This window comes from Balearica regulorum, chromosome 5, assembly GCF_011004875.1.
Source record: "Balearica regulorum gibbericeps isolate bBalReg1 chromosome 5, bBalReg1.pri, whole genome shotgun sequence".
NCBI classification, from domain to species: Eukaryota; Metazoa; Chordata; class Aves; order Gruiformes; family Gruidae; genus Balearica; species Balearica regulorum.
In genome coordinates this window covers 44,528,544-44,551,622 of record NC_046188.1, presented here as the reverse complement: position 1 = coordinate 44,551,622, position 23,079 = coordinate 44,528,544, and the positions used below count along the sequence as shown (strand labels likewise).

The 23,079-nt window shown below is 45.4% G+C and overlaps 3 protein-coding genes across 4 annotated transcripts; 1 reads left to right on the top strand and 2 right to left on the bottom strand.

Moving 5' to 3' along the window:
• Positions 1–155: 155 nt before the first annotated feature.
• On the bottom strand, positions 156–4,303 carry FAM180B (family with sequence similarity 180 member B). The gene is made up of 3 exons (XM_010303097.2): positions 4,093–4,303; positions 2,125–2,204; positions 156–1,533 (listed from the first exon to the last, which is right to left on the bottom strand). The coding sequence occupies exons 1-3, from the start codon at positions 4,286–4,288 to the stop codon at positions 1,090–1,092; spliced, it is 720 nt and encodes a 239-aa protein (XP_010301399.2). The 5' UTR covers positions 4,289–4,303; the 3' UTR covers positions 156–1,089.
• Positions 4,304–9,531: 5,228 nt separating this feature from the next.
• Positions 9,532–15,273, bottom strand: NDUFS3 (NADH:ubiquinone oxidoreductase core subunit S3). Its single transcript, XM_075754660.1, has 7 exons — positions 15,130–15,273; positions 14,856–14,918; positions 13,891–13,988; positions 13,472–13,621; positions 11,419–11,544; positions 11,003–11,122; positions 9,532–9,777 (listed from the first exon to the last, which is right to left on the bottom strand). The coding sequence occupies exons 1-7, from the start codon at positions 15,173–15,175 to the stop codon at positions 9,610–9,612; spliced, it is 771 nt and encodes a 256-aa protein (XP_075610775.1). The 5' UTR covers positions 15,176–15,273; the 3' UTR covers positions 9,532–9,609.
• KBTBD4 (kelch repeat and BTB domain containing 4) lies at positions 15,266–22,998 on the top strand. 2 transcript variants are annotated; one of them, XM_075754630.1, is made up of 4 exons: positions 15,266–15,420; positions 17,518–18,138; positions 20,659–20,765; positions 21,350–22,998. In XM_075754630.1, exons 1-4 carry the CDS (start codon positions 15,402–15,404, stop codon positions 22,208–22,210), a joined length of 1,608 nt encoding a protein of 535 aa, XP_075610745.1. In that variant the 5' UTR covers positions 15,266–15,401; the 3' UTR covers positions 22,211–22,998. The 2 variants fall into 2 exon arrangements, with proteins under 2 accessions (XP_075610745.1, XP_075610746.1); XM_075754631.1 differs by having other exon boundaries at positions 15,286–15,336.
• The last annotated feature ends 81 nt before the right edge of the window (positions 22,999–23,079 follow it).

The window sequence follows — 23,079 nt, the reverse complement described above, 5'->3', positions numbered from 1 at the left end:
TGCCTCCTTTGTTGAGCATGGAAAATTAAGACTATATTGATAGAAAGGGAATTATGGATCCCATCATCTAAGCACATGCAATGAATATTCAAAATTAGTGTACCTATAAAGGCAGTGGGAAACCTAGTAGAAAAAAAAAAAAAATCAAAACTCTCTCGAGTAGATAATTACATTTATTTAATTCCACACTGCAATGTGTAAGACAGAGAAAGGTTAATGATCTCTTTCTATAAAATAATTGTATTTCTCATTTTGAGGATAGAGACTGTGTATTTATTATGTTCAGCTTGTAAAGTGCCATAGCTGTACAAAAAAAACTTCATAGAAGAGCTAAAATCTGCTGAAGAAATAACTAGGTCATGATCCTTAGGAATTTAAATGAGATTTAAAGAAGTATATTCCAAACTGATGACTGACACAAAGCAGTGTACATGTGTAAATACGATACGCAAATATTAGAAAGCTTCACAGAATACATACATTTTCAGGTTGCTTTTTAAAGAAAAATTAATATGTGAGATGGGAAATTACTATGGACACATAAAATGTGATGCCACATGAGCAGAAAGCTGAAATTAAATATGTGACCTATATCATGAAACACAGCAAAATCTGCATAACTGCTTACTGGAGAGGAGAAAAGATATTGTATTTGGCTGAAACCACAGGGGGGAATATAAGGAGGCTGAACTGAATTATCTGAAATGAAGTCAGCCAGGACACCAGGGTGACATCCTGGAAAAAACCTGCCAGGGCATCTCCCCAGTAAGCGTCAGTGATCAAGATAGATAACACATCTAAATAGCACTACTTCCTTCAGCACAACCCACTTAAAAACCCCCAAAAATAAACAGAACCAAAAAAAGAAAAAAACTGGAAAGAGTGAAAAACACTCTTAGTTTTGTCCTATTTCATTTCAAAATAAAAGCTTGCGTATAAATCCTTAGAGGGTTGCCAGCGCAATGCAGAAAGCAGGACAAAAAGGTGTGGTGTATTTGTACAAAGTCCTGAATAACGTGGAGAGCATTCAAAACAACCAAGGATGCAGCCGATGTCAGTTGTATCCTTTCCTTACGGCAGTTTCCCTTATTAAGTGTCTCTCTTGGTCCTGGCCAGGTTAGAATGATAGAAATGTTTCAGGGATGCTAAATGTAAAGGCTTCTCCTTCCAGGGCCAGGAAGCCAGGAGGAGGGTGGTATTTGCAGGGCAAAGCCCCTTGCACAGATCACGAAACATTTCATCGACCAGCTGAGAGAAAAAACTAATCCAGAGATTTTTATCCAGACCCTGCACGGAGCGAAGCTGATAGGCACAGTAAACACTGGTGAAAAGGAGACGGTCAAACTCTGACAGAGGCAAGGGAGTGTCAGTCAGTGAATAATATCTCAGATGCTGCTCAATCTCTGTTGGTGTTTTGGGAACTTCATCCTCTAAAATCCGCATGAACTGCCGTGCCGGGCGCAGGGAGGCCAGCTCTTCATCCCGCAGTCGGATTGTCCTGTTGGCCTGAATATCCAGCCCTCCCCAGAGCATCTGGAAGAGAAGAGCAGCATGCGCACGGGAAGCCCAGCACAAACCCTCTGCCAGTTAGAACCGAGCTATAAAGCCATCTGCAACACTGCCAAATCTGGCTGGACCGAGAGACGGCCACTCCCTGACTCGCTGCCCACGGTCCGCCTAGTCCCACTCCATGTCCTTCTCCACCAGCCCCACACCCCTTTTCTGACCGGCCCCACACCTCTGTTTCCCTGTGGGACCCGTCCAGCTCTCGCCTCCCACCCTGCCTCTCCCACCGCAGTCCCTCCCGCAGCGGCTCTCCGGCACAGCCGCCTTGGGTTGGGGGCTTGGCCACTTGGTGAAGGAGTCACCTAACCCAGCGGGGATGGTCTTTGTCCCACCCTGGAGGTGTGAGGTGCCGTGGAGGGGGTCAGAGCCCCCTCTAGCTGCACCCTGCGATGAGAGGGAGCACAAACGCGCTTAGGGCATCGCTGAGGCATTTTCCAGGCACTCCAGAAATCCGGCAGGGATGAGAACAAGCAGAACGTGTGAGTTTTTACGTGCAGGCAGGTGGGAGCACAGGCACTAATAGTGCCTCAGCCCATGGGCCCCCAGCGCCCAGGAGACCTCTAACATGATGTCAGCATCCTCTGGGCCACGATGGGGTGTGTTGGCGCCGGCACCATCCCTGCTGTGAGGATGTTCATCTGGAAGACATCAGGCAGAGTTTGGTAGCACAAGACCACAGCCCTTCCTGTTTATGTTTGGCATTCGGTTGTCAATAATGTCTTCAATATTTCTGAGCTGCCACTCATAGCTTGCCAAACATGACAGATGCTGACCACGGGATTTTGATGAGCAAAATAAGCTTTTTAAGAGAAGCAGAAGTGGTTAAGGGAGGCAAGCATAAATTTTGGATACAACAGCTCTTAATCCTGCCAACAGAGCTAAAGTGTATGGCAGCAAAGGTGCTTGCTTTGACAGGCAGCAAGGAAGCCCCTCATGCCAAGTATGGGTGGGTTTTGAACTGATGAGTTTTGCTTGCTTGGCAGTTTTTGCTGGAGAAAGTAATGCTGCCCAACGGAAGACAGGTGTGGGGAGGCTCCTCGACCTGCTGGTGGAAACATAACCTGATGCTTATCCTGGTTTTATAGTTCTTCCCTGAGCATCTGCCACTGCGGGGCAGAGTGTCGGGGTAAAAGAAACCCGGTCGGATCCATTATGGCTCTTCTCACGTCCAGCTAATTCCTTGCTGGGCCAACCTACATAATTTAAACTGGGAAAATGGATACAAGGCCAGAGAAAGGGGAGTTTATTAATATGAGAGTCACATCAATCCTAAAAATTCTTCAGTTTTCATTTACTAATACTTAAAACACTATTATCGTTTTAAGTTTCTGCATTTATTTTGCCTTTATTATTTGTTTCTTTGTGAAAAAGGAGGGACAAGTAGCCTCAGTGCAGGACTGTGAGAGGGAGGCTGCATCTCCTCCCTTCTCTGTGTTGATCAGTGTGGTCATGTAGCCAAGACCCTCTTCCACTTCTTACAGACTCATCCTCCAGGTCAAGAAACATGAAATGCAAAAAGCTCATATAAAACAGTAAGCTGTCTGACACCTTTTTTTTCATTTTTATATGGATGACAGCTTTTTTATATAAAAAAGAGTGAGAATTTATGTTGAGTACTCGAGATTTAAGGTCAGCAGGTGCTTATAAAAAGTAGAAAAATGATGTAATACTGTATGTGTGTGATGACTACTACCAAACTCCGCTTCCAACTTTCCATTCTTGATTAAAGCTTTCCAGGGAGATGTATAAGCTGCCTGAAGAAGTGCACTGCCACCCCCCAGGCTGCCGAGATTTGTTTCTCTGTACAGCTGCAGGCTCCCTGATCCAAGCCAGCTGTGGCTTTGGAATGTGAGCAGGGATGTAGCTGCTCTTTCCTACTCCTCCATGGACGTGCCAGCAAGGCTTTTAGCTCAGGTAAAAATACTACATCATCTGAAAATTTCTTTGCTGGGCTTCTCTCTGCTAACTGATCCCTTAGGTTCACAGATCCCTCTACTGACAGACGTCTGATTGGCTGCAAAGTCAGGGAATTTGTTGAACAGCTGCCAAATACTGCTGTTTCTATTAACTGTCTCATAAATATATGCAGTGTTAGATTTTTGAGTAGGGTAAAACAAAAATTAAACAAAGCATAACAAATAATGTATTGAAATAATAACATAAATATCCTCTGGAGATGGGAAAATGGTCCCTTACTTATTTTATCATTCAACAGTTGCTTTTTTCCCCAAAAAAGCATCTAGAAAACCTACAAATATTATTGCAGGAGTAGACTTTGTCAGCAGAGACCCAAGAAAACCCTCTCCCTGACACCAAAAATAGCAGCAGGTCTTCCTCCTGCAAGTAGGTACAAATGCCTCCCCGCAGCGAACACCCCCAGCTGGGACTCCAGCTCTCTCCCGTGCCAGCACAGCTAGCTGAAGCGCTTGATCGTATTTGAAGAAGCAGGCAAAGTGTCGCGTCACTGGCATTGCCCCACCGTTTGCCAAGCCGAGAAGCCGCGTTGCTGGCAGGTGCACTGCCTACCTGTCAGCCTCTGGCATCCAGCAAACACGCACAGGATCAGCCAGGCGTTGAACTGCACCTGGGCCATGGCAGCCCTGCCCGGCGGCAGCCGCCACCCACCTCCGTGGACCGTGCCGCGCGTGAAGTGGGAGCGGTTTGCTGTGGCGTCTTCCCTCGCTGCTTCTGGTCCCAGCAGCCTCTGTTGGAACGGATCCATCTTTCTGTGTTTCTGCTTGCAGTCCTGGGAAGGGCTTGTAGTTCAGCTTGCTGACCCCGAAGGATATTTTCCGTCATATTTTGGAAACTTGGAAGACTTTGTTGTGAAGTTTTTGGCAGAATTGTTTAAGCTTCTTTTCCAAAGACTGATTTCCCACTTCAATTTGTTATATGAAGCTATTAGTTGCAAGAAATTTCACTATACGTGATTGCATCTGAAGAAGGGAAGACCTCCTGGTCCCTTCTGCCTCCACACAGCACTTCTGTCACATCTCCGTGACACTTCTGCTTGGCCCCTTGGCTTCATTTTCAGTTTTCCTTTTTCCTGAGTTTGAAAATCTGCAAACAATCCTGAAATCTCACAAACGGATAATGGCAGCAGTCTGTGCAGATTCCTGGAAGGGCGGTAGCAGCCAAAATACACAAGCAGGCAGAAGAAGTGTCACTTGTTCAGTTCTGTATCAAACCTCCCAGAGGGACAACTCAGTACACTGACCTAGCAAACAACAAGGATCAGAGCCAGACAGGCTTTAGCACCTCATCATCTTCTCCTGTGACAAGACCTCTGGGTTAAGAGGAGCACTGGCCTGCCTTAGATGTTGTGAATCACACAGGCGAAACCTCATCTGATTCCCTTCGCAGCAGATACCTGTTCTCTACACATCTTTGCACTTTTAGTAGTGCCCAATCCCCAGTCAAGCTGTTCTGTATTTCTACTCTGCATGGCACAGTATGGTCCTGGGTGCCCCAAGAGGTTCTGGGATGCCAGGGTTAAGCAAGTATGTAATCATATGAATAAATAAGTAATAATACCATCTCCCTCAGGTTAAAGGGGGGGAAAAGTCTGCCTAGAACAGAGAGGAGGTGGAGCTGAAACACATACCTTTCTCGGCAAGTTACAGGGTGTCAGTTTGTAGTGACTACTGTCACCAGATAGTTTACTGAGGGTAGGGATGACGTTCCAGTTAGTAAGTTGTCAGTGTGCAAAGTAGCATGTCTTCCGAAACTTCCAGGATCTATAGCTGTACCTGGCAATATGTGGACTCACACCAGCTATGAAGAAGAGCAGCAGGTAACGGAAGAGTCCCAGATTTGTCACAGGAGAAAGGGCCCTCAATATCCAGAGCCATTTTTACCCTTAGTTTGGATCAAAATAAAACCTGTGCTTCTGTCATAGCCTTGGCGATCTTCAAGTCAGGCTACCCTTCTTTCAGTTTTCATTATTTTCTGCTGCTTTAGTTGCATTCCTTTCTTCTGGGATGAGATATCTTTTATGAAACTGTGAATCCCGTGCTACTCAAGAGGCAGACGCTGATGACCCATCTGTGCAGTGAGAACGATGTGCCTTCTGTTTTGTGCCAGAGTCCCTCGCAATCCGCAGCATACGCATGACTTTGTCTAGAAGTCGCTATGCAAAAAAACCCCACGTCTCACGGGCCACGAGATAGCCTCCCTTTAGCACGCAGCACATGACACAAGGAGGAGCCCAGCATTTTGGCCAACAGCTGCGAAGGCCATAAATGATTTTGTCAACAGGAGAAGTTCCTAGGAACAGCTTGCAGCTGAGGTGCCTAGAGGAGGATATCCATGTTGGCAGGAGGGAGAAGAGAGGAGGCTCAGAGGCCGCGCTCAGGCGACTGATAGAGCAGCAGACGGGGGACAAGTGTCGCTGGTTCGTGCTGCCTTGAGCTGGGGGGTTGTAGAATTGCCTCACTGTCCCACACAGAAAGGCAACTGCAGAGCGATAAACATAGGCCTTAGTTGTGTGTAAAGCAGCAGTAGTTGTATGGTGCACAGAAACAAGCCCGGTTTTCTGACAGCTGCACACGGTCCCCGCATGTACGACTGCAATGTTAGGCGGTCGGTGCACCTGCTCCTCCTGAGGGATTTTGTCCTTGCCAGGTATTCAGAGCTGAGCACGCACAACCCTGCCCCTCTGCACTCCCCCTGGTCACACCATCTGTTGTAGGAGCAGTTTCAAAATGTCACATCAAGCCAGGTTTCTGCAGGCGCACCTTGACTGGCTTCATCCTTTCCCCATGACCTCCTGAAGCAGGGAGATGGGAAAGGGGAACAAGATATGAGGGATCAAAAACTGCAGGAGCTGTTTGAATGCTGTTTCAGCCACAAGGTGTGGTTAATAGAGCACCAGAAGAGCCTCTTTGGGAGGTTGGTTTCTTTGAGATGGGACTGCAGGAGTATAGGCAGCATCCTCACAAAAGGGAAATTCTGCTTATAAAATTGGAAAAATCTCTTGCTTCAAACATCTCACCCAGAACTTGGGGAGACCACAGTCCCTAGCCTGGGTCTGTCTGGCAGGTGCTCAGGGGAGGAAGATGAGGAGAAGGCAGCTGAGGAAAGAGCGGAAGGAAGAAGGACATACATGGCTCCCAGGGAAGGTGAGGTTTGAGTCGCTGGAGGGGAAGAAGAAAGAGGACCTTGAGGGAAGTAGGAGTGAAGCACTGACCATAACCAGACGGGACCTCCACTGTTACACTGGCATTTTCCAGGTGCGGTGCTGCTGGTCCCTATGCAAATGCTTTCCTTGTCTTGTTCTTTCAATTTGTGAGCGGCATCAACTGTTTGAAGGAGTAACGGGCTGTGCAACAGTGTCAGGGAGGGCCCCATCCCACTGCACCTACTGCACAAAAGGATCCCCCCCTCAGGCCTCACACAACTTGGAGAAGATGATGTCATGGAGATCAATTGTAAGAGCCTATACAGAGCGTGGCCGTGATGCAAGTGGATACCCTGACACTGTCAATAGCCACATTCTCAGGGAGGAGTGTCTGCTCACCCAGATGTAGGGAAAAATGCCAGAGTTCTGGAAAACACCAGCAAAACCTACTCAGTTGAGGAAGCTCAACATGGTGGCTGTGAGTCATCACCTAAAGTCTGTTTGTCCCCACAGCACCAGAAAATGTCTCTTCGGAAGAGTGTGCCTGTAAGTCAGCTACGTATGACACATCTCATCCAACATCCTCCTACAGCTGGGAAATCCAACCCAGGCAAACAAGCCTCGTGGAGGCCGGCAGTGTGAACCAGGCAGAGACAGCAGATTTGGAAGACAGCTTTGTGCTTGACCAGGCTGACCACAGCCTTGCCCAGCATGAAGCAAGCGCCCACCAGCCACAAGGAACCCAGAGCGAGCAGGCTCCATAGGCAAGAATGGCTTCTAGAGCTCAGGAGCAGTGGAGGAGGTGGTGTGCCAACATTGGCAGAACTTTGTGAGGCTGTGTAACCTCTTATTCCCTGGGATAATGCGTCTGGGTGAGTAAATTGTACTCTTCATAACCTCCCAGGCTTCTCTAATGAGAAGAGATGTGGGTCCATTAGCAACTATTCCACATATTAAAGACCTACTGGAGCCAATGCTTGTCCCCAGAGGGCTGGCTACTTTTCCAGCACACACATTCTTCAGCAAACCTTGCATGTTGTCTAACTTGACATGGCATTGTGTCTAACGTTTCTTGATGTTACATCAATCAAATTCTCCCTCTGCACAAACATTATGTTCAAGTGGCAGTTTTCCTTCTGTTCCTGTTACCATCAGTCTTCTGACTTACCATACGGGGAAATACGTATTTTTTATGATAGAGAGACCATGAGGCTTGCCATGGTGCCTCAAGCAACCTGGGATGGGGGAGGGAGAATGTGGGGGGAACTGTGCTTTATAAAGAATTTTCACAGTAACAGAAGTGGTGCCAGGAACTTTTCTGTCTTGTGCAATAGGCATCGGCATGCAAAAAGAGCCACTGCGACAGAAAACAGAACCAGCTGTGGAGCATGTTGTAGGAAGGACTAAAAGTACATTTCCTATTTAATCAGCTCAATTGATGGCAGATCCAAAGTGGAGCTAAGAATTCTATAAAACCTCAAACTTCTGCTCATTTGTGTTCCCTTCTCTTTCTTCTTTCCCATATAGAGCTATAACTTTTAAGGTGAGTGGCAAATGCTATTAACTAGAGAGTGCTGTTCTGAGTCACATCCCAAACACTGCCGACCACAGCAGCCTGAAACAAATTATATTTAAAAAAAAAAAGAATTTAAGAAGCCCATGCTTACAAGGCTGGGGTGGAAAGAAACAAACATGAAACCTGATTCTTACCATACAGTTCATCTCTTTATTCTTGAAAACAGATCACATTGTAGTCACGAGTACTTGTCCCTTTTTTTTCTTAATTGAATTTATTATTGTCCTATTTCTTCCTCCATCCCATACTCCAACTGCCCCCAAACCCCTTTTTTTAATTAGTGCTTTTACAGTTTAAAAGCTTAAGTAGTGATTCAGGGAATCTCTACAAACAGCCCGAGAATTACTTTATGAAATCTCTTACACAATAGTTTTCAGATTTTAATGAGGTCAGTCAGCTTTGTGATGCAGAACTGCATTATGCATTTTCTGGACTAAGGACAAGGGACATTATTAATTGATGACTGCTGTAATGTAATCACATTCAAACAGGTGGTGGGTGGATTGAAACAACAGTATTTTTCCAGCTTTTTTGGAGAGCGCTGAGATTTTCCACAAGAGCAAAGATAGTGGTAATGCTATTATATCATACAGCTCAAAATAATTGGAACAGTGACAAAAAGGCACAGACTCTCATCTATGGGACAAGGGAAGGGAGATATTTTTGACTGCAGGAAAAAGTACAATCTGAAGATGCTGGACAAAGTAAAGACTGCTTGATTGTGAAGCAAAAGCCAGCATGAGGGAGTGGCACATAAGAGGTTACCTGCAACCCCTTCTGCCAAGAGAACTGGCACCGACCTAATTCCCAAGGAAACGATGCAGAGATTTCCACGATTGTTTTGGTCTGGATCCAGGTACATCTTGTGTTGTCCTAATAACAACTGTATCAGAACCATTTACAAAAGCTTTGCCTGTTTGCTATATTATTATGCCCTCCCTAACACCCATCTTGGAGCTGAGATACTGGTGTCCCATTGCTTAAGGTACATGGCTGCTTCAGTACCGTCTCCTAGTGAGTGCTCGGGTTATGATTTATGCCTGCAGGGGCAGCTAGCAGAAGCAGTGTAAATAAAGCATCTTAGCCACAGGGAATGCCTGGACTCCATTCAATTTGCAAACCAAAAACACAAATTCAGTGTCTTACAACTCAAAGTGGCAGATAAACATCTACCAGTTGGATTATCAGGATTGTAAATTAGCATCCCTCACCCTGTGCATTTCATCTGGTTTGAAAACAACATTATTCATGTGACCACAACGGGCAAGAATCTTGTATCAATTTTTATTATTATAAATACTATGTTAGAACACAGAGGATAGTGCCTTGCATCCGCTCTGTTCTGCTGCTATTTTGCATCGTCCTTCTTGGCTCCTGCTTCTATTTTCAGGGGTTCTGGAGCTGCACGATAGGCAGGAAATGCCTCCCAAGGACTATTCAGATCAAACTTGCGAAATTCCTGAGATAGCTCCACAGGCTCTGCCACTACCCGTTTCACTTCATCATCATACCGCACCTAGAACAGCGCAAAGGACACAGACCAGTCATTTTCATACAGTTCCCATAGCATCTCTGCTATTAGCCGTACGCAATAATGACCCAGACCACCCTCCGGTACAGGCAATCCTACTTCTTAGGCCATGACCTCTCCGACAGCTTCAGTTTTCCTCATTATTAAACAAAAGCCCTCCAGATGCCACCAAGACCTCTAGACTCTCCAGGAAAATTCTCCTCTTTGTTATCACGTTCCTCAGGTGTCCCGACTAACCAGCCTGAATTAGGAGTGCCCAGTCTACAAGTCCACATAAAGGTCCACACGGAATAACACATTTAGTTTGTCATATGATGAAGGAATTTCTCCTGAGTCATTGAAACGAGGTGGCCCGACCACCTGGCATAGCTGTGGACTAGTCTCATGAACCTTCATAATCTGGCAGTTTGTTTGGTTTTAGTTGCGCTTCTTAGCGTAACATTTAGAACATGGGACAAAAAGACAACCAGGGTGAAATGCAGGCAAGTACCAGACACTTCTGATGGGCTTGCTTTATCCTCACTGCACCAGTCCAGATCTCCAAACCACAGCTCAGGAGATGCTGCCTGGTTCTCACTTGTACAATTTGCTGCTATTTCTATTTTTGTTAAAACCCTTTGTGGCTTGCAGAACCTCAGTGTTTTCTCCTGGGACTTAACTCAGTTTTAGAACTGCAGCAAATATGACTGCTTCTGCAAGGCGGCTGTTTGAAACTAGATAGATAGCAAGCACACTCATTTCACTTGTGGTTTGACATACAAAAGTAAATATTTGATAAATGGCAAGAGTCAGTTCAACTAGAGCTTTATAATCCAGGTCTACAAAAACTCAACAAAGTGGAGTTCCAACTGCATTAAGATCAGTTCAGTCCTTTATTCCTCTAGGAATCTCCAGTTTTGCAGTGAAAAGTTTAATCTTCCAGAAGACATGCTAAAAGCAGAAGCACTTTGTCTGACAGATGTCTTTGGTATACAGCACATGAAATTTGCTCAATGTCTCTGGCCTTAGGCTGCCTTATTATGGATGATATTTTGTGATGACTTCAGATTTCCATGCAGGAGATCTATACAACTCCTCTGGAATACAGACAAGTGAAACATCTGTAGTGCCTTTTGGACAAAGGATTATAAAGCAGTCACATCTCTGTAACAAAACTCAGGTAAGAGCACTGGAGAGATCTGATAACTTTAGACATGAGCATATCTCATACCTCCACGTAACCAGAGAGTGGAAAGTCCTTCCGGAAGGGATGGCCCTCAAACCCATAGTCCGTGAGGATTCGCCTTAGATCAGGGTGGTTGGCAAAGAAAACACCATACATGTCCCAAACCTAAATGAAAGGGAGCCAAGTAAATTGAATTAGATTAGGAAAAAACCAACCAAACAAAAAAAAACAACCTTCATGTATTGCGTCCATAAAATTTCAGTTACATGCCTGGCTTTGGGCAGTGCCAGTGAAACTGATGCAGGAACTCATTAAAAAGCAAATCAAACACCCTTTTATCTCCTATTCTGAAAAGGCAGCCGGGGGGGAAACGCTTCTCTCAGGGCCCTGGGAATCAGTTTAATCAGGAAAACACAGCCCCTCTCCACAAAGACTGTGCTCCCAAGTACACTGGCACTCACCTCTCTTTCATACCAGTTGGCTGCCTTGTGCACAGACACTGCTGAGTCAACAGGCGTCAGCTCATCAGTGTAGGTCTTCACGCGGATCCGACTGTTGAACCGCAGAGACAGGAGATTGTAAACAATCTGAAGCAGAATAAAAGGCGGCATTGGTCTTGTGCGACATTTATGGATCTTTTTGCAGTACAGTACTGGCTAAACAAAGGCACACAAAGACCATTTCAAACATTCTTTATCAGCAGAATCACATTCAGCACTTCAGAGCTGGGCACTAAAAGACACTATTACAACTGAGGTTCCAATAGCTTATCATTTTGATCCTCAGAAGTGTAACAAAAAGGATGTGAGATTTAGAAAACAGGACTGATGAAGAAGAGCTGAAGTAAAGAGGTATACTAAATCTTAAAAAAAGAGAATTCTGAAGAGATGGAGACACTTGACAATAGTCTTTCAATAGCATGTCACAAAGAAAATGGCTATCAGTTACCCTCAGCATCCAGCGGGAGAAAGCTAAGAAGAAATACACTTAATTTTCAGCAAAGAAGTTGGATACCAGGGAAAATGTCTAACTCTTCTGGTGATGAAGTAACAAAAAGGCTGCTTATGAGGACTACTGCAGCCTCAGGGGTGGGGGCATGACACTTATTACGAGCAGACTGGAAAAAAAAACCAACCCAAACTTTTGTTAGAAACTGTGTAGCCTTGTTTGATACTGCCTCTGTGAAGATAGCTGGAAAGTGTGAAGTCATTAAAGTCTATGTTTCTATTATTTCTATGAATCTACTACCCTAATTTTTGAAAGAAAAATCCTGAATTAAAAAATCTTCAACTTCCTCAGAGACTGGAGGCCTTAGAGTTAAGAAACTCTCTCTACAACTCTCAGGATTTTTGCCTCATCACAAGTTAAATTACTAAAAGTCAAAGCAAGAAGGAGCTATATTTGAAAAAAAGACATCTGATTAACTAATACAGATAAGGCAAACCTGCCACCCTTCGCTTTCTGAGCGGCTGTTGGTAAGAGATTTAATACCGCAAGATAAAACAGAGGAAAAATAAATCAGCTACTTTTCATTATCCTTGGTACTTGCTGGGAACTAAAAATCTACCAATTCACTTCTCTTGTCTGAAAGATGGTCTGGCCAGATTAGACAAGGGAAGACAGATATCTCTTCGTCCATAAGGCTGCCTAAACCGTAGTCAGCCTCCTACAGAATGTGAGCCCTAGGTATTTTCTGCAGCTGTCTTTTACAGATCTTCCTAGGTTAAACTACAATGATATCTTTGCAACAATACTGTGAACAAAGCTTTCTAATAGTAGGTGAGAAGACAATATGCTGAGTCTGTGTTGTCCCTAAAGATGTATCTTTTCTTTGTCTATTTGTAGCTGCAATTTTTCTGCAACTGAAAAGCTATACGGTAAGATTTTCAAAAGCCTCTGTGGGAACCAAATCTCCAATATCCACTGAAAGTCAGTGAAAGTTCAGTGCCCCAAATCTTTCTGAAAATGTGCCTCATCTCCTTCAAATAGGTCCCAACTTTCAAGGAATGCTTTTAAAACAACTAAATAGTTTTTGTTTTGTTTTGTGGTTTTTTTGTTTGGGTTTTTGGTGTTTTGGGTTTTTTTTCTTGTTTGGGTTTGGTTTTTTTTTTTAAAGAGGGAAATTGTTAAGAAGATTGATCTGATTTAAAGAAAAACATGGTCAGTTGTGTCAACAGCTGCAGCTGCCAGGCCTAAGTGGAAGAAGGAAGAGAACCAATTCAGATCCGGCCAGAAAGAAGTCTCTAGACACTTTGGTAAAACCAAACCAAACCAAACCAAATTAAACAAAAAAGAGACTTTCAGCAGAGCACAAAAGGAAAGCCAGACTAGGAACCCATGCAGTGTCAGTTCTAGTACCGCTTCCAGGATCAAAAGATTAAACAAAATGCAGCATTTCAGAGTGGATTTTCCTTTCACTGTCAGAAAGCAAAAAACGTGGTCACAGCTGCAACAGCACCCACAGCCATCAGCACTTGTGAAACTCTAAGTCCTGCACCTATGAAGAGTTCTTACCTCAAAGCGGTACTGCCGAGATGGGACATCAACAGCAGTCAAGTCAGCCAAGGATTTGAACTGGGCATTAGTGTGATCTCGAAGGAAGGTCAGAACTGGAATGATCCCATCTGGATGGATCAGAAGTTCCAGCTCATTGAAGCAGGTCACCTGATGAAAACAGTGGAAAGGGTGTGAGTACAAACACCAACAGGACTGAACGTTACACTGAATCCAGCAGGATACCTAAACAAAGAGCATATATGGTACAGCGGACACATAATGACATCAGATAAAGGGGCTTAATAATAGCAGTAACTTTCATGTAATTCTGAAAATCTTTCCTCCCCAGAGCAACTTCTGATAACAGCTAACAAACAAGCGGTGTGTTCACTGGGTCCCATTATCCCCACAAGAAGAATTTCTTGAACAGCACCTACCTGTGCTTGCTGGATATACTTGGGCAGAATCTCAGCCATGTACTCCCCAAAAGCACATAGCTGCTTCTGTTCTACTTCATTTTTTGGTCTGACAGTAGCTAAAGAGAAAAATAAAGTTTCCAAGATTATGGCAGGGAACACAGAAAGAAGAGTAGCAACTCCCATCCCTGGCTTAAAAATCCCCTTAACCAGCCTAGCTGCCTCTCAGTAGCTCTGGCAGAAGCCAGGCAGCTTCAGGTAACCTGCAAAGTTTATTTAGGATAAATCCAAAGCTAAACACAACATATACGTATAGCAGAATGTATAGAATGCTGTAATAGAGACTAGACTATAGCAGCATACGTGTCTTTTTGTACACAGAACATGGAACTAGAGACTTTGATAAGGAAGGAAGTCTGTGTCAGTGCTAGGCAGAATTTTTTTTGTGCACAGTAAATACAGGAGGAGGAACAGTCCAATGCAATGACAGAGAAGCAAATAACAGCTGAAAAAGAGGGAGGCAGAGATGACAGAACAATCCAAACTTAAATACTGCTCATGACATTCAGCCTGGGTCTGAAACCAATCTTTTTTTCCTAGACAAAATAATCCCGGTTTTGTTTGACATGCCAGCATCTAAGCAATGCCCTCATAATCAAAACACCCTACGACCTCATGTTGCTTTTTTTTTTAATTATTATTATCACTATTATGATTACAAATACTCCTCAAGATTCAGGGCAACGAGGGGCTACGAAGCTGTTGCGCCGGCACAGCTCTGCGCAGCACACGCCGTCAGGCCCCGGAGGAAGGATGCAAGCCCGGTGAGCGACAGAGCCACTTGTCCCCGCAAAGTCCGGGTTTATGCCCGACAGGCACCAACCGCTTTCCGACACGCTCCCTGGAAAGGTTTACGCGGCACAGAAACTTCCTAAGGGCGGTCAACGCCGAGCCGGGAGCTCCCGCCAAAAGCCCCGATCACTTACGGCGAGTCTCCGCGGTGGAGGTCCCCGCCAGCCGGGCCTGCGCCGCCGCCGGGCCTGCGCCAGCTGCGGAGAGAAACGGATACGTTTCACCGACCGCGGCCGCCAACCGCCCGGCTCGGCCTGACCCGCGGTCCCGGGCTGGCCGAGCCCCGCCACCTCCCCGGGACGGGACGGGACAGGCCGCGGCCGGCACGGCACGGCACGGCACGGCACGGCACGGCACGGCACGGCACGGCACCGCCTCGCCCCTCGCCGCCGCCCCGGGCGCCCTCACCTCGCAGCGCGGCCCGCGCCAGCCCCCGCGCCGCCGCCACCAACATCCCCGCCGGGACACGGACGGGCAAGGGCACGGACCGGAAGCGGAAAGCGCCGCCGTCGCCGCGCTTCCCCCCGGGGAGCGGAAGCGCGCGTAGAAGCTTCCCCCGGACGCTTCCGGGTCGGTGGCCGGAAGCGGCGAGTGCCTGGCGGTGCCTGGCGCAGGGTGAGGGGCGCGGAGGAGCCGCTGGGGCACTCCGGGGCGGCGGCGGGAGGCTCCGGGGCGGCGGCATGAAGGGAGGCGCCGCAGGTGGGTGCCGCGGGGCCGTGCTGCGGGGGCCGGGGCTGGCGCAGTCCCGGTGCCCTGGGGCGGGCGGGAGCCCGGCGGGAGGGTGTGGGAGCAGCCCGGACGCGGAGGCAGCGAGCTCTGTGGAGATGTGTCCGCCGGCGGGTGCGGGCGTGAAGGGCGGTGGGGCCCTGACAGACCCCCGCGCTGAAGCAGTGCTGTTGGGCCGAGGTAGCTCTCCGGCGGTTTTCATAGCCTTAGTGTGGCCCCAGGGGCGTCTTTGCTTCTCCGAGAACTGGCTCTTCTTTCCTCTCCCCCCCCACCCCGCGGCGCGAAGGCGCTGTCAGTTGTGTGTGCGGGTTCCCTCGTCCCCGGCGCTGTCGTGGCACCCGCGACCCTGTCGGGAGCGAGGAGGGGAGCAGGTGTGCCGGGGCTGGTTACACCGCCGTCATCTATAGCCTGGTCATGGCTTTGGTAATGCAAAATATGCACGGAGTGTCGGATTTTGCTTTATGGGACGCTTTTCTGTTCCTGCACCTCTCTTTCTTTGTAGCGGAGATGGCACGGATGTAAAGGGGAACTCTGTGTTTACAGAGAGGGATGTGAGATTTACAGTAGGCTTTAGCTGCTGTTGGCATTTCTTTCGTGACTTGGTACCAGTCCTCTGGAAATTGTGCGGGGCAGTGGGGGCAGCTGGTTGTGTTCTGCCAAGAGGGCAGAGAAGTTATCCGTCCATATCCTGGTGCTCTGCGTGGTCGCTTCAGTGTTCTGGGCTGCAGGTTCTGAGCACTCTGACAAGGATCAAGAGCTTTAACTGCAGTGGGAGCCAGCTTGCACAATCGGCTCACACTTTAAGCTGGAAAAATAGTACCGATGTGTTATGTGCTAGTTGCAGTTCCTCGATGTCTTACAGACTAATGTGCAGGTATTTTTCAGACAGACTAGAACTATTGTAAGATCACAATAAGGGTATAATTAAGGCAGGCCATTATCAAGGATGGGATGTACTTGTCCAGCCATTTAGGGATGTAGATACTACTTCCCGTGAACAGAACTTGGGCAAAGAACTTAGGAGCCCTCCTGTATCAAGCAGAGCTATTTTAAGAAAATTCATGTTTGACAAAATAAAGTGTGGAAGAGTAACTTATGAATCTTCTGCAGAAAAATCCCATCTTTGGGAAACATTGTGCTGGAAATCATGTTCAGCATTAGTTGGAGAAATTTGTGATGTCGGTCACCATGGCTAATAGTTGAGGTGTAAAAATAAGCTTAAAGTGAATGCAGGTGGGCATCTATTTACTCCTAATGCTGTCAAGAGCCATGTTAAAAACCAGCTCTTTTCTGCAGCAGTCCTCTGGTTCAGAAGTTTTTTGACCCACAAACTGCTTGGAGCTCTGCAAACAATCTTTGGTACCTACTAAAAGGTGTTATCTTTTAAACTGAGTTCTCCTTACCATTTGGGAAACAGTAGATAACAACATCTAACAGGTTATTTTGTGTGCTGGAGGTATCTGGCGCATTAACAAACTGAGTATAACTATCAGTTATCTCATTTGGTTAGCTTGAAGGACTGGTGGTTATGTCTGGCAGACTTCTCATGCATCTTTTTGGTAAAAACAAGTTCACCTTACTTGATACAACTGCACAGGTTCATCATGTTGGTTTTGGATGGTAATTAACTCCTGATGATATGAACTGCTGTCTGTGTTCTTTGTTAGTATGATACTATAATCCTTTTTCCATCTAGCCCAGCTACGGTGCTGCCACATTCTTTTGGCTTCGCAAGCTTCCTAGGGTGGTTGCTGGACTTTCCACTTGAATAACTGTTGCTGCATTTCTTTGTGTCAGTGAAATGAGTGGTGAAAAGATAGGCACATCTCCCAGTTCTGCTGGGATGTGATGTTCGCTGTACTGGAAGTTTGGTATATATTATAATTTTAATTATGCCAACTTCTCGTTTGTTGTTTGAGATTCTGAAGCTTAAGCAGAAGTTTCTGGCTGCGCTATTTATATTCAGTCTAAAATATGCTGGCCTCTTACCAATATGTTTGATTTTTCCCTGTACCCTGCATAATATTGTCAGTGGAGAGAGAAAGCCGTATAATTATTGTGATTTTACAGATTGCTGGAGGTCTGATCTGTGCAGCACCATGGACTCATCAGAAGAGACTGGAGGCTCCTGTGCCGAAGAAAACTACTTTGTGAACTACACCTTCACCGACCGCTCCCACTCAGGCCGCGTGGCCCAGGGTATTATGAAATTGTGCTTGGAGGATGAACTCTTTGCTGATGTTACAATATCAGTGGAAGGCAAAGAATTCCAACTGCACCGTTTGGTCCTCTCAGCTCAGAGTTGCTTTTTTCGTTCTATGTTCACTTCCAATCTAAAGGAGGCCCACAACCGGGTGATTGAGCTGCAGGACGTTAGCGAGAGTGTCTTTCAGCTCCTTGTGGACTATATTTACCATGGGACTGTAAAGCTGAGGGCAGAGGAGTTGCAGGAGACCTATGAAGTGGCAGACATGTACCAGCTGACTGCCCTTTTTGAAGAATGCTCCCGTTTTCTGGCCCGTACGGTGCAGGTTAGGAACTGTCTGCAGGTCATGTGGTTGGCAGATCAGCACAGTGACATGGAGCTCTACACAGCTGCCAAACACTGTGCAAAGTCACATTTGTCTCAACTGCAAGACACGGAGGAGTTCCTACACCTGCCTCTCCGCCTACTGACAGACATCCTTACAGGTAAGGAGTTCTTGAGACTAGCCAGGATGTGGATGTAGAAAGAGACTTACAATCTATCAGGGATTGAACAAAATAGATGGAAAGATCCAAGCTTTTGTAATCACTGTCTGTTTAGAGGCTTAGCTAAGCTAAGCAAAGCGAAACATTCTGCATAACTTAATCGGGGGAAAAAAACCCTACTAATTGTTACTGGACGTGAAGCGTCTAAGGTATAGAAAAGGGACATAGAGGATGCTGGTAAGGCCCAGCAGTTTCTCAGTCAATAGGTCAGAAGTATTACAGGTTTTTTAAATATAACTTAGTAACTTTCAATAATTTGCTATAATTTTGCTTGCATTAAAAGTAAAATAAAGAAGCCTTACCAGAAATGAACATCTTATGAAAGTGGGTTTTTTTCTTTAGTTCATAGTCATTTAACATAGTAATGCAACAGCTCAACATTTGTAAGAAGGTTTGAGCACAAGCCATATTTTTAGACTATGTTAGTGTTATTTACAGTTGTATATAATTGTTAGGATTATTTAGGCTAGGCACTCAGCTGACTGAAATACAGGTAATGTAACATCTTAAGTAATACAGTACTTAACCTTGTTATAAAGGTAATAGCCTTCCACAGTAATGGATGCAATGACTCAGTGTTGTGAAGGATGTGTTAACACATCAACTTAGTCCAACAACCACCAACCCTTAAAGATTCTCTGCTGCCCTGGTAGGTACAGCCAGTACTTGAAAACCTCTCCATGATGCTGCAGTCACAACTCCATTTTTGTGCGTTTATGTATTGTTACTAGAGCAAGCAAGAACGTAGAAGAAGCTCATACATTCAAATGTGCTGGACTTGGGACCAGAGAGATTTCCTCTTTCTTGCTTTAGTTAAATAATTTTGTAAACGAGTAAATAACTATACTTTGTGTCATGTGTTTTATATGCTGTTACAACAATAAACCTACTGTGACTGGCTTCTTTGGAATACTGGCAAATCTGTCCGTAAGACTTAAAATAGCCTTTAAAGTTGATGCTATGCATATGAGAGTCTTTATGGGTATTGCATTGTGTTATCTCTGTTGCATCTAAAGAAATTCACAGTCAGAAATCTATTGAGAATATGTACCGATAGCTCAAAAAAAGATTATAAAATTAGAGTAATTTTGATAACTATGTAGCTGAAGTTTTTAAAGAAAGTTGTGAGTTTGTTTTAAAAATCTAAATTTCCTAAAATCATTCAATAAAGCTGTGGCGGTAAATCACCATTAACTTCCTAGGGATTCCATGTAGTAACCTTAGTTTTAGGACTGTGGCCTTTTAGTAATTGTGATTCTAAATTAAAATAATTGCTCAATAAAACTTTTTTCCATGCATCATCTACTTCCATACATAGGATCATATTACTCAATGTTTATGCCAAAACTTGTCTCATAAAATGGATTAAAATCTGAAATATACTCCTACTGCTGGTAGGGAAAATCTTTTGCAATTCCTGCATCTTTGTTCAGTTAATGGAGAATTTAACAGAGGAAGCTATTAGTGGCAAGGATTAAAACTAATTTAATGAAATAGTAATTTATTAAGCTTACCTTTTGTTGCACTCTAGGACCCGTTTCAAAATTGAAGTTTTTCCATTTAACCACTATATGTGGTGGATAGCTTATGGAAATCCCTTTTACTAATAAACAGAGTTGAAATACCTGCTTTTGTTCCATGCTTTTTCTCCTCCCTTCCAGTGTAGAGAAAAGTATTGGAATTTGTCTGATGCCTTCAGCATCATTGAATTCAGGGTTTGTCATCAGAGCAGACTACAAAATCAGAGCACCTTCATATGGAATACAGGCATAATTGCTGGCTTTCAAACTGGAAGTAAATACCTAAAATCTTCTAGGTCATGTACTGATGACGATGATGCAATAGTTTGCAGCATAACCAAAACTTCCAATGATGTCTGAAAACAAATTGAAATCTGATGCAGTCTGTTGAGTGTTTCCTACTGTCACACTGCTAAGAAAAGCTATAGTAGCTCATTGGGGATTTCCAAATGTTAAGAGGATAGCAGCAACACCAGATGTTCAGTCTTGAGAGTCAGCTGTCTGGCAGTGCTTGGAGAAGGAAAATTTCTGCAGATGACTTCTGCTAGATAGGTTCCTAGGACCTGCCAGAAAGAAAGGCAGCTGCAAAGATTCTCAAATAAGATAATCTTTTTGCCTAAATGCTTAAATAAGAAAATATTTTTAATCGTCACAAAGCACATAAGTTTTCTTTCTTGTCTTCTTTCTCTCGGACATTGAAACTCATCCAAAGTGCTAAAGATCTGGCTTCTCTGGCTTCTGATATTTATCCAGTCTAATTTCATGTAGACGTCTGGCTGGCAGTGCTGATCACGCCTGCCAAAATCTATAAACCTCTGTATCTTTTTTTCCTCCCTAGAAAGTAGGGTTTGTGGTGGGAGTAGGGGGAGGAAAAGGATGTTCCTGAGTACATATACCTTTGTCCAGATATCATAAATGCCTTTCTCTCCCCAAACCACAGATGGCGTTCCATGTTCTCAGAATCCAACGGTTGCCATAGAAACCTGGATCAACTTCAACAAGGAGGAGCGAGCGGGCTTTTCAGAGACGCTGCGATCGAGTCTGAAGGTATAAAAAGACCTTCTGTTCCGGGGTTGGTGTAGCGCTTGCTGGTTTCGCACTTCCCAAGGCAGGGTATTCTGCTCGCAGGTGTGACTTGAAAGTCACAAAATACAAATGCCATTGAAATTCATGGTACTTGCGTGAGGAATACTTTCATTGTCATCAATAGCAACCCCACTGACAGCTTTTCTAATTTAACCTGAGGCTGCTTGCACTGGTGATTGGAGCAATGCCACAAATAACTTATTTCACCAGATGCTCAGTTACCAAAGAGACCATTCAGAGATTTGAGTTGGGTATTCTCCTTATAATAACTCTGCTCCGTCAGTGATATAACCAGCCCTTACCTAAACTACAGACACTTGGGTTCCAGTGAAGTCCGTAGTTATTTTGCTATGTCAGATATGATAGGTGTCTTGAAAAGGCTTTGAGGCTCTCAATCCTTAACGCTGTAGGGTGGCAAGACTTGGGAAGCAGTCACACATCTCAGACCCACAGATGGGTCCCAAGCTCAAAAATTTGGTCTTAGGCATCACTGACGTTTGTGTAAACAGGTCCAATTCTGCTGACATGCTTCTCCTTTCTCTCAGGTGATTGGAGAAAATGTTCACATCTACCTGATTGGAAAGGAGTCATCACGTACACATTCACTCGCTGTCTCTCTGCATTGTGCTGATGATGACTCCATAAGCGTGAGTGGCCAGAACAGCCTGTGTCACCAGATCACCGCAGCCTGCAAGCACGGTAGTGACCTATACGTTGTTGGTGGCTCCATTCCACGACGCATGTGGAAATGCAACAATGCGACTATAGACTGGGAATGGTGTGCCCCTCTGCCCCGTGACCGGCTCCAACACACCCTTGTCTCCGTGCCAAGCAAGGATGCTATATATTCACTGGGGGGGAAAACTCTACAGGACACTCTCTCTAATGCCGTCATATATTACAGAGTAAGAGACAATGTCTGGACAGAGACCAGCCAGTTGGAAGTGGCAGTCTCTGGAGCTGCAGGTGTAAACCTTAATGGTGTCATTTACCTGCTGGGCGGGGAGGAAAATGACTTGGACTTCTTCACCAAGCCCTCTCGGCTAATTCAGTGCTATGATACCAACACAGAGAAATGCCACGTGAAGCCCTATGTACTGCCTTTTGCAGGGCGCATGCATGCTGCTGTACACAAGGACGTGGTGTTCATTGTGGCCGAGGGGGATTCACTGCTATGCTATAATCCCCTCCTGGATAGCTTCACCCGGCTATGCCTGCCAGATGCCTGGAGCTCAGTACCATCCCTCTGGAAAATTGCAAGCTGCAATGGCAGCATCTATGTCTTTCGCGACCGCTATAAAAAGGGTGATGCAAATACTTTTAAACTTAACCCAGCCACCTCTGTTGTAACAGTCACAAGTGGCATCAAAGTGCTGCTCACTAACCTGCAGTTTGTCCTGGCCTAAGCAGGGAAAAACGGGCCCAGTGATAGAAAGGGCAGCAACAGTGTTCTGTGCAGCTCAGAGGCACCCACCACCCTCAGCACCAGTCCCAATTACTACGAGCTCACAATGTCCGGTAAAGACCCTATCCTCTGTACCTGTGCAGAGGAAGGACAGGCTTTCTGGCTGTGGGCCTGTTCTTTTACATAGCACTATTAAAGTTGAACTGCTGCATCTTAGATTTCAGATGAACTAAATGCTACTACTTCGATCCCTTGATGATAAGCTGCTTGTATTTGAGGCCCAAACTGCAGCAAATGGGCTTTTTTAGCCTGGAACCGATCCGCCAATAACAAATCCTATGGCATATGGATGTCCTCTTTAGCCCAGACTGCTAGTTTTAACTGCCTGGGAGACTATGTGCTGCTGCTGTGTCAGTCACAGAGTTAGATGCGCACTGTGCCCTCCAGGGATGTCCCCATTTAAACATTGCTTTGTCCCTATTGCAGAAGGAGGGACCGGCAGAAACATATATAGCAGACAGATTCCAGAGCTGACCCCAAGACCTTTAGTAGGTTGTATTGTTCAGCACTGCTCCTAGAGGAGTGGTAACAAACTCGGAGATTGTTTTTATGAGCATTGGCTTCCTTTACTGTACAGGGAATCCCCACCTGTAATCATAATTTAGTATTGGTGAAAGACAGAATTAAGACCACTTCCTCCTACCCCTCTCTGTTGGCACTGTAACCCTTTGGGTAAGAATCTGAATAAAGTCTCTGCTGAGACAAAGTTTTATTTTCCTTTGCTGCAAATATTACAGAACTTTCTGTGGACTGCTGTTCAGCTCAGCACTGATACTATGTGTGGGAGAGAACTAAGGGACTCCAGGAGAA

Excerpts from the sequence above, each read along its gene's own strand:
- FAM180B (XM_010303097.2), bottom strand. The coding sequence starts at position 4,288 with ATGGATCCGTTCCAACAGAGGCTGCTGGGACCAGAAGCAGCGAGGGAA. Across the intron at positions 2,205-4,092 it reads TGGATGCCAGAGGCTGACAG|ATGAACATCCTCACAGCAGG; the intron begins GTAGGCAGTGCA and ends GATGTCTTCCAG. Across the intron at positions 1,534-2,124 it reads ATGCTGACATCATGTTAGAG|ATGCTCTGGGGAGGGCTGGA; the intron begins GTCTCCTGGGCG and ends CTTCTCTTCCAG.
- NDUFS3 (XM_075754660.1), bottom strand. The coding sequence starts at position 15,175 with ATGTTGGTGGCGGCGGCGCGGGGGCTGGCGCGGGCCGCGCTGCGAG. Across the intron at positions 14,919-15,129 it reads GGCGCGGGCCGCGCTGCGAG|CTGGCGCAGGCCCGGCGGCG; the intron begins GTGAGGGCGCCC and ends TTCTCTCCGCAG. Across the intron at positions 11,123-11,418 it reads CCAACTGGTATGAAAGAGAG|GTTTGGGACATGTATGGTGT; the intron begins GTGAGTGCCAGT and ends CCTTTCATTTAG.
- KBTBD4 (XM_075754630.1), top strand. Across the intron at positions 18,139-20,658 it reads ACTGACAGACATCCTTACAG|ATGGCGTTCCATGTTCTCAG; the intron begins GTAAGGAGTTCT and ends CCCAAACCACAG. Across the intron at positions 20,766-21,349 it reads CGCTGCGATCGAGTCTGAAG|GTGATTGGAGAAAATGTTCA; the intron begins GTATAAAAAGAC and ends CCTTTCTCTCAG.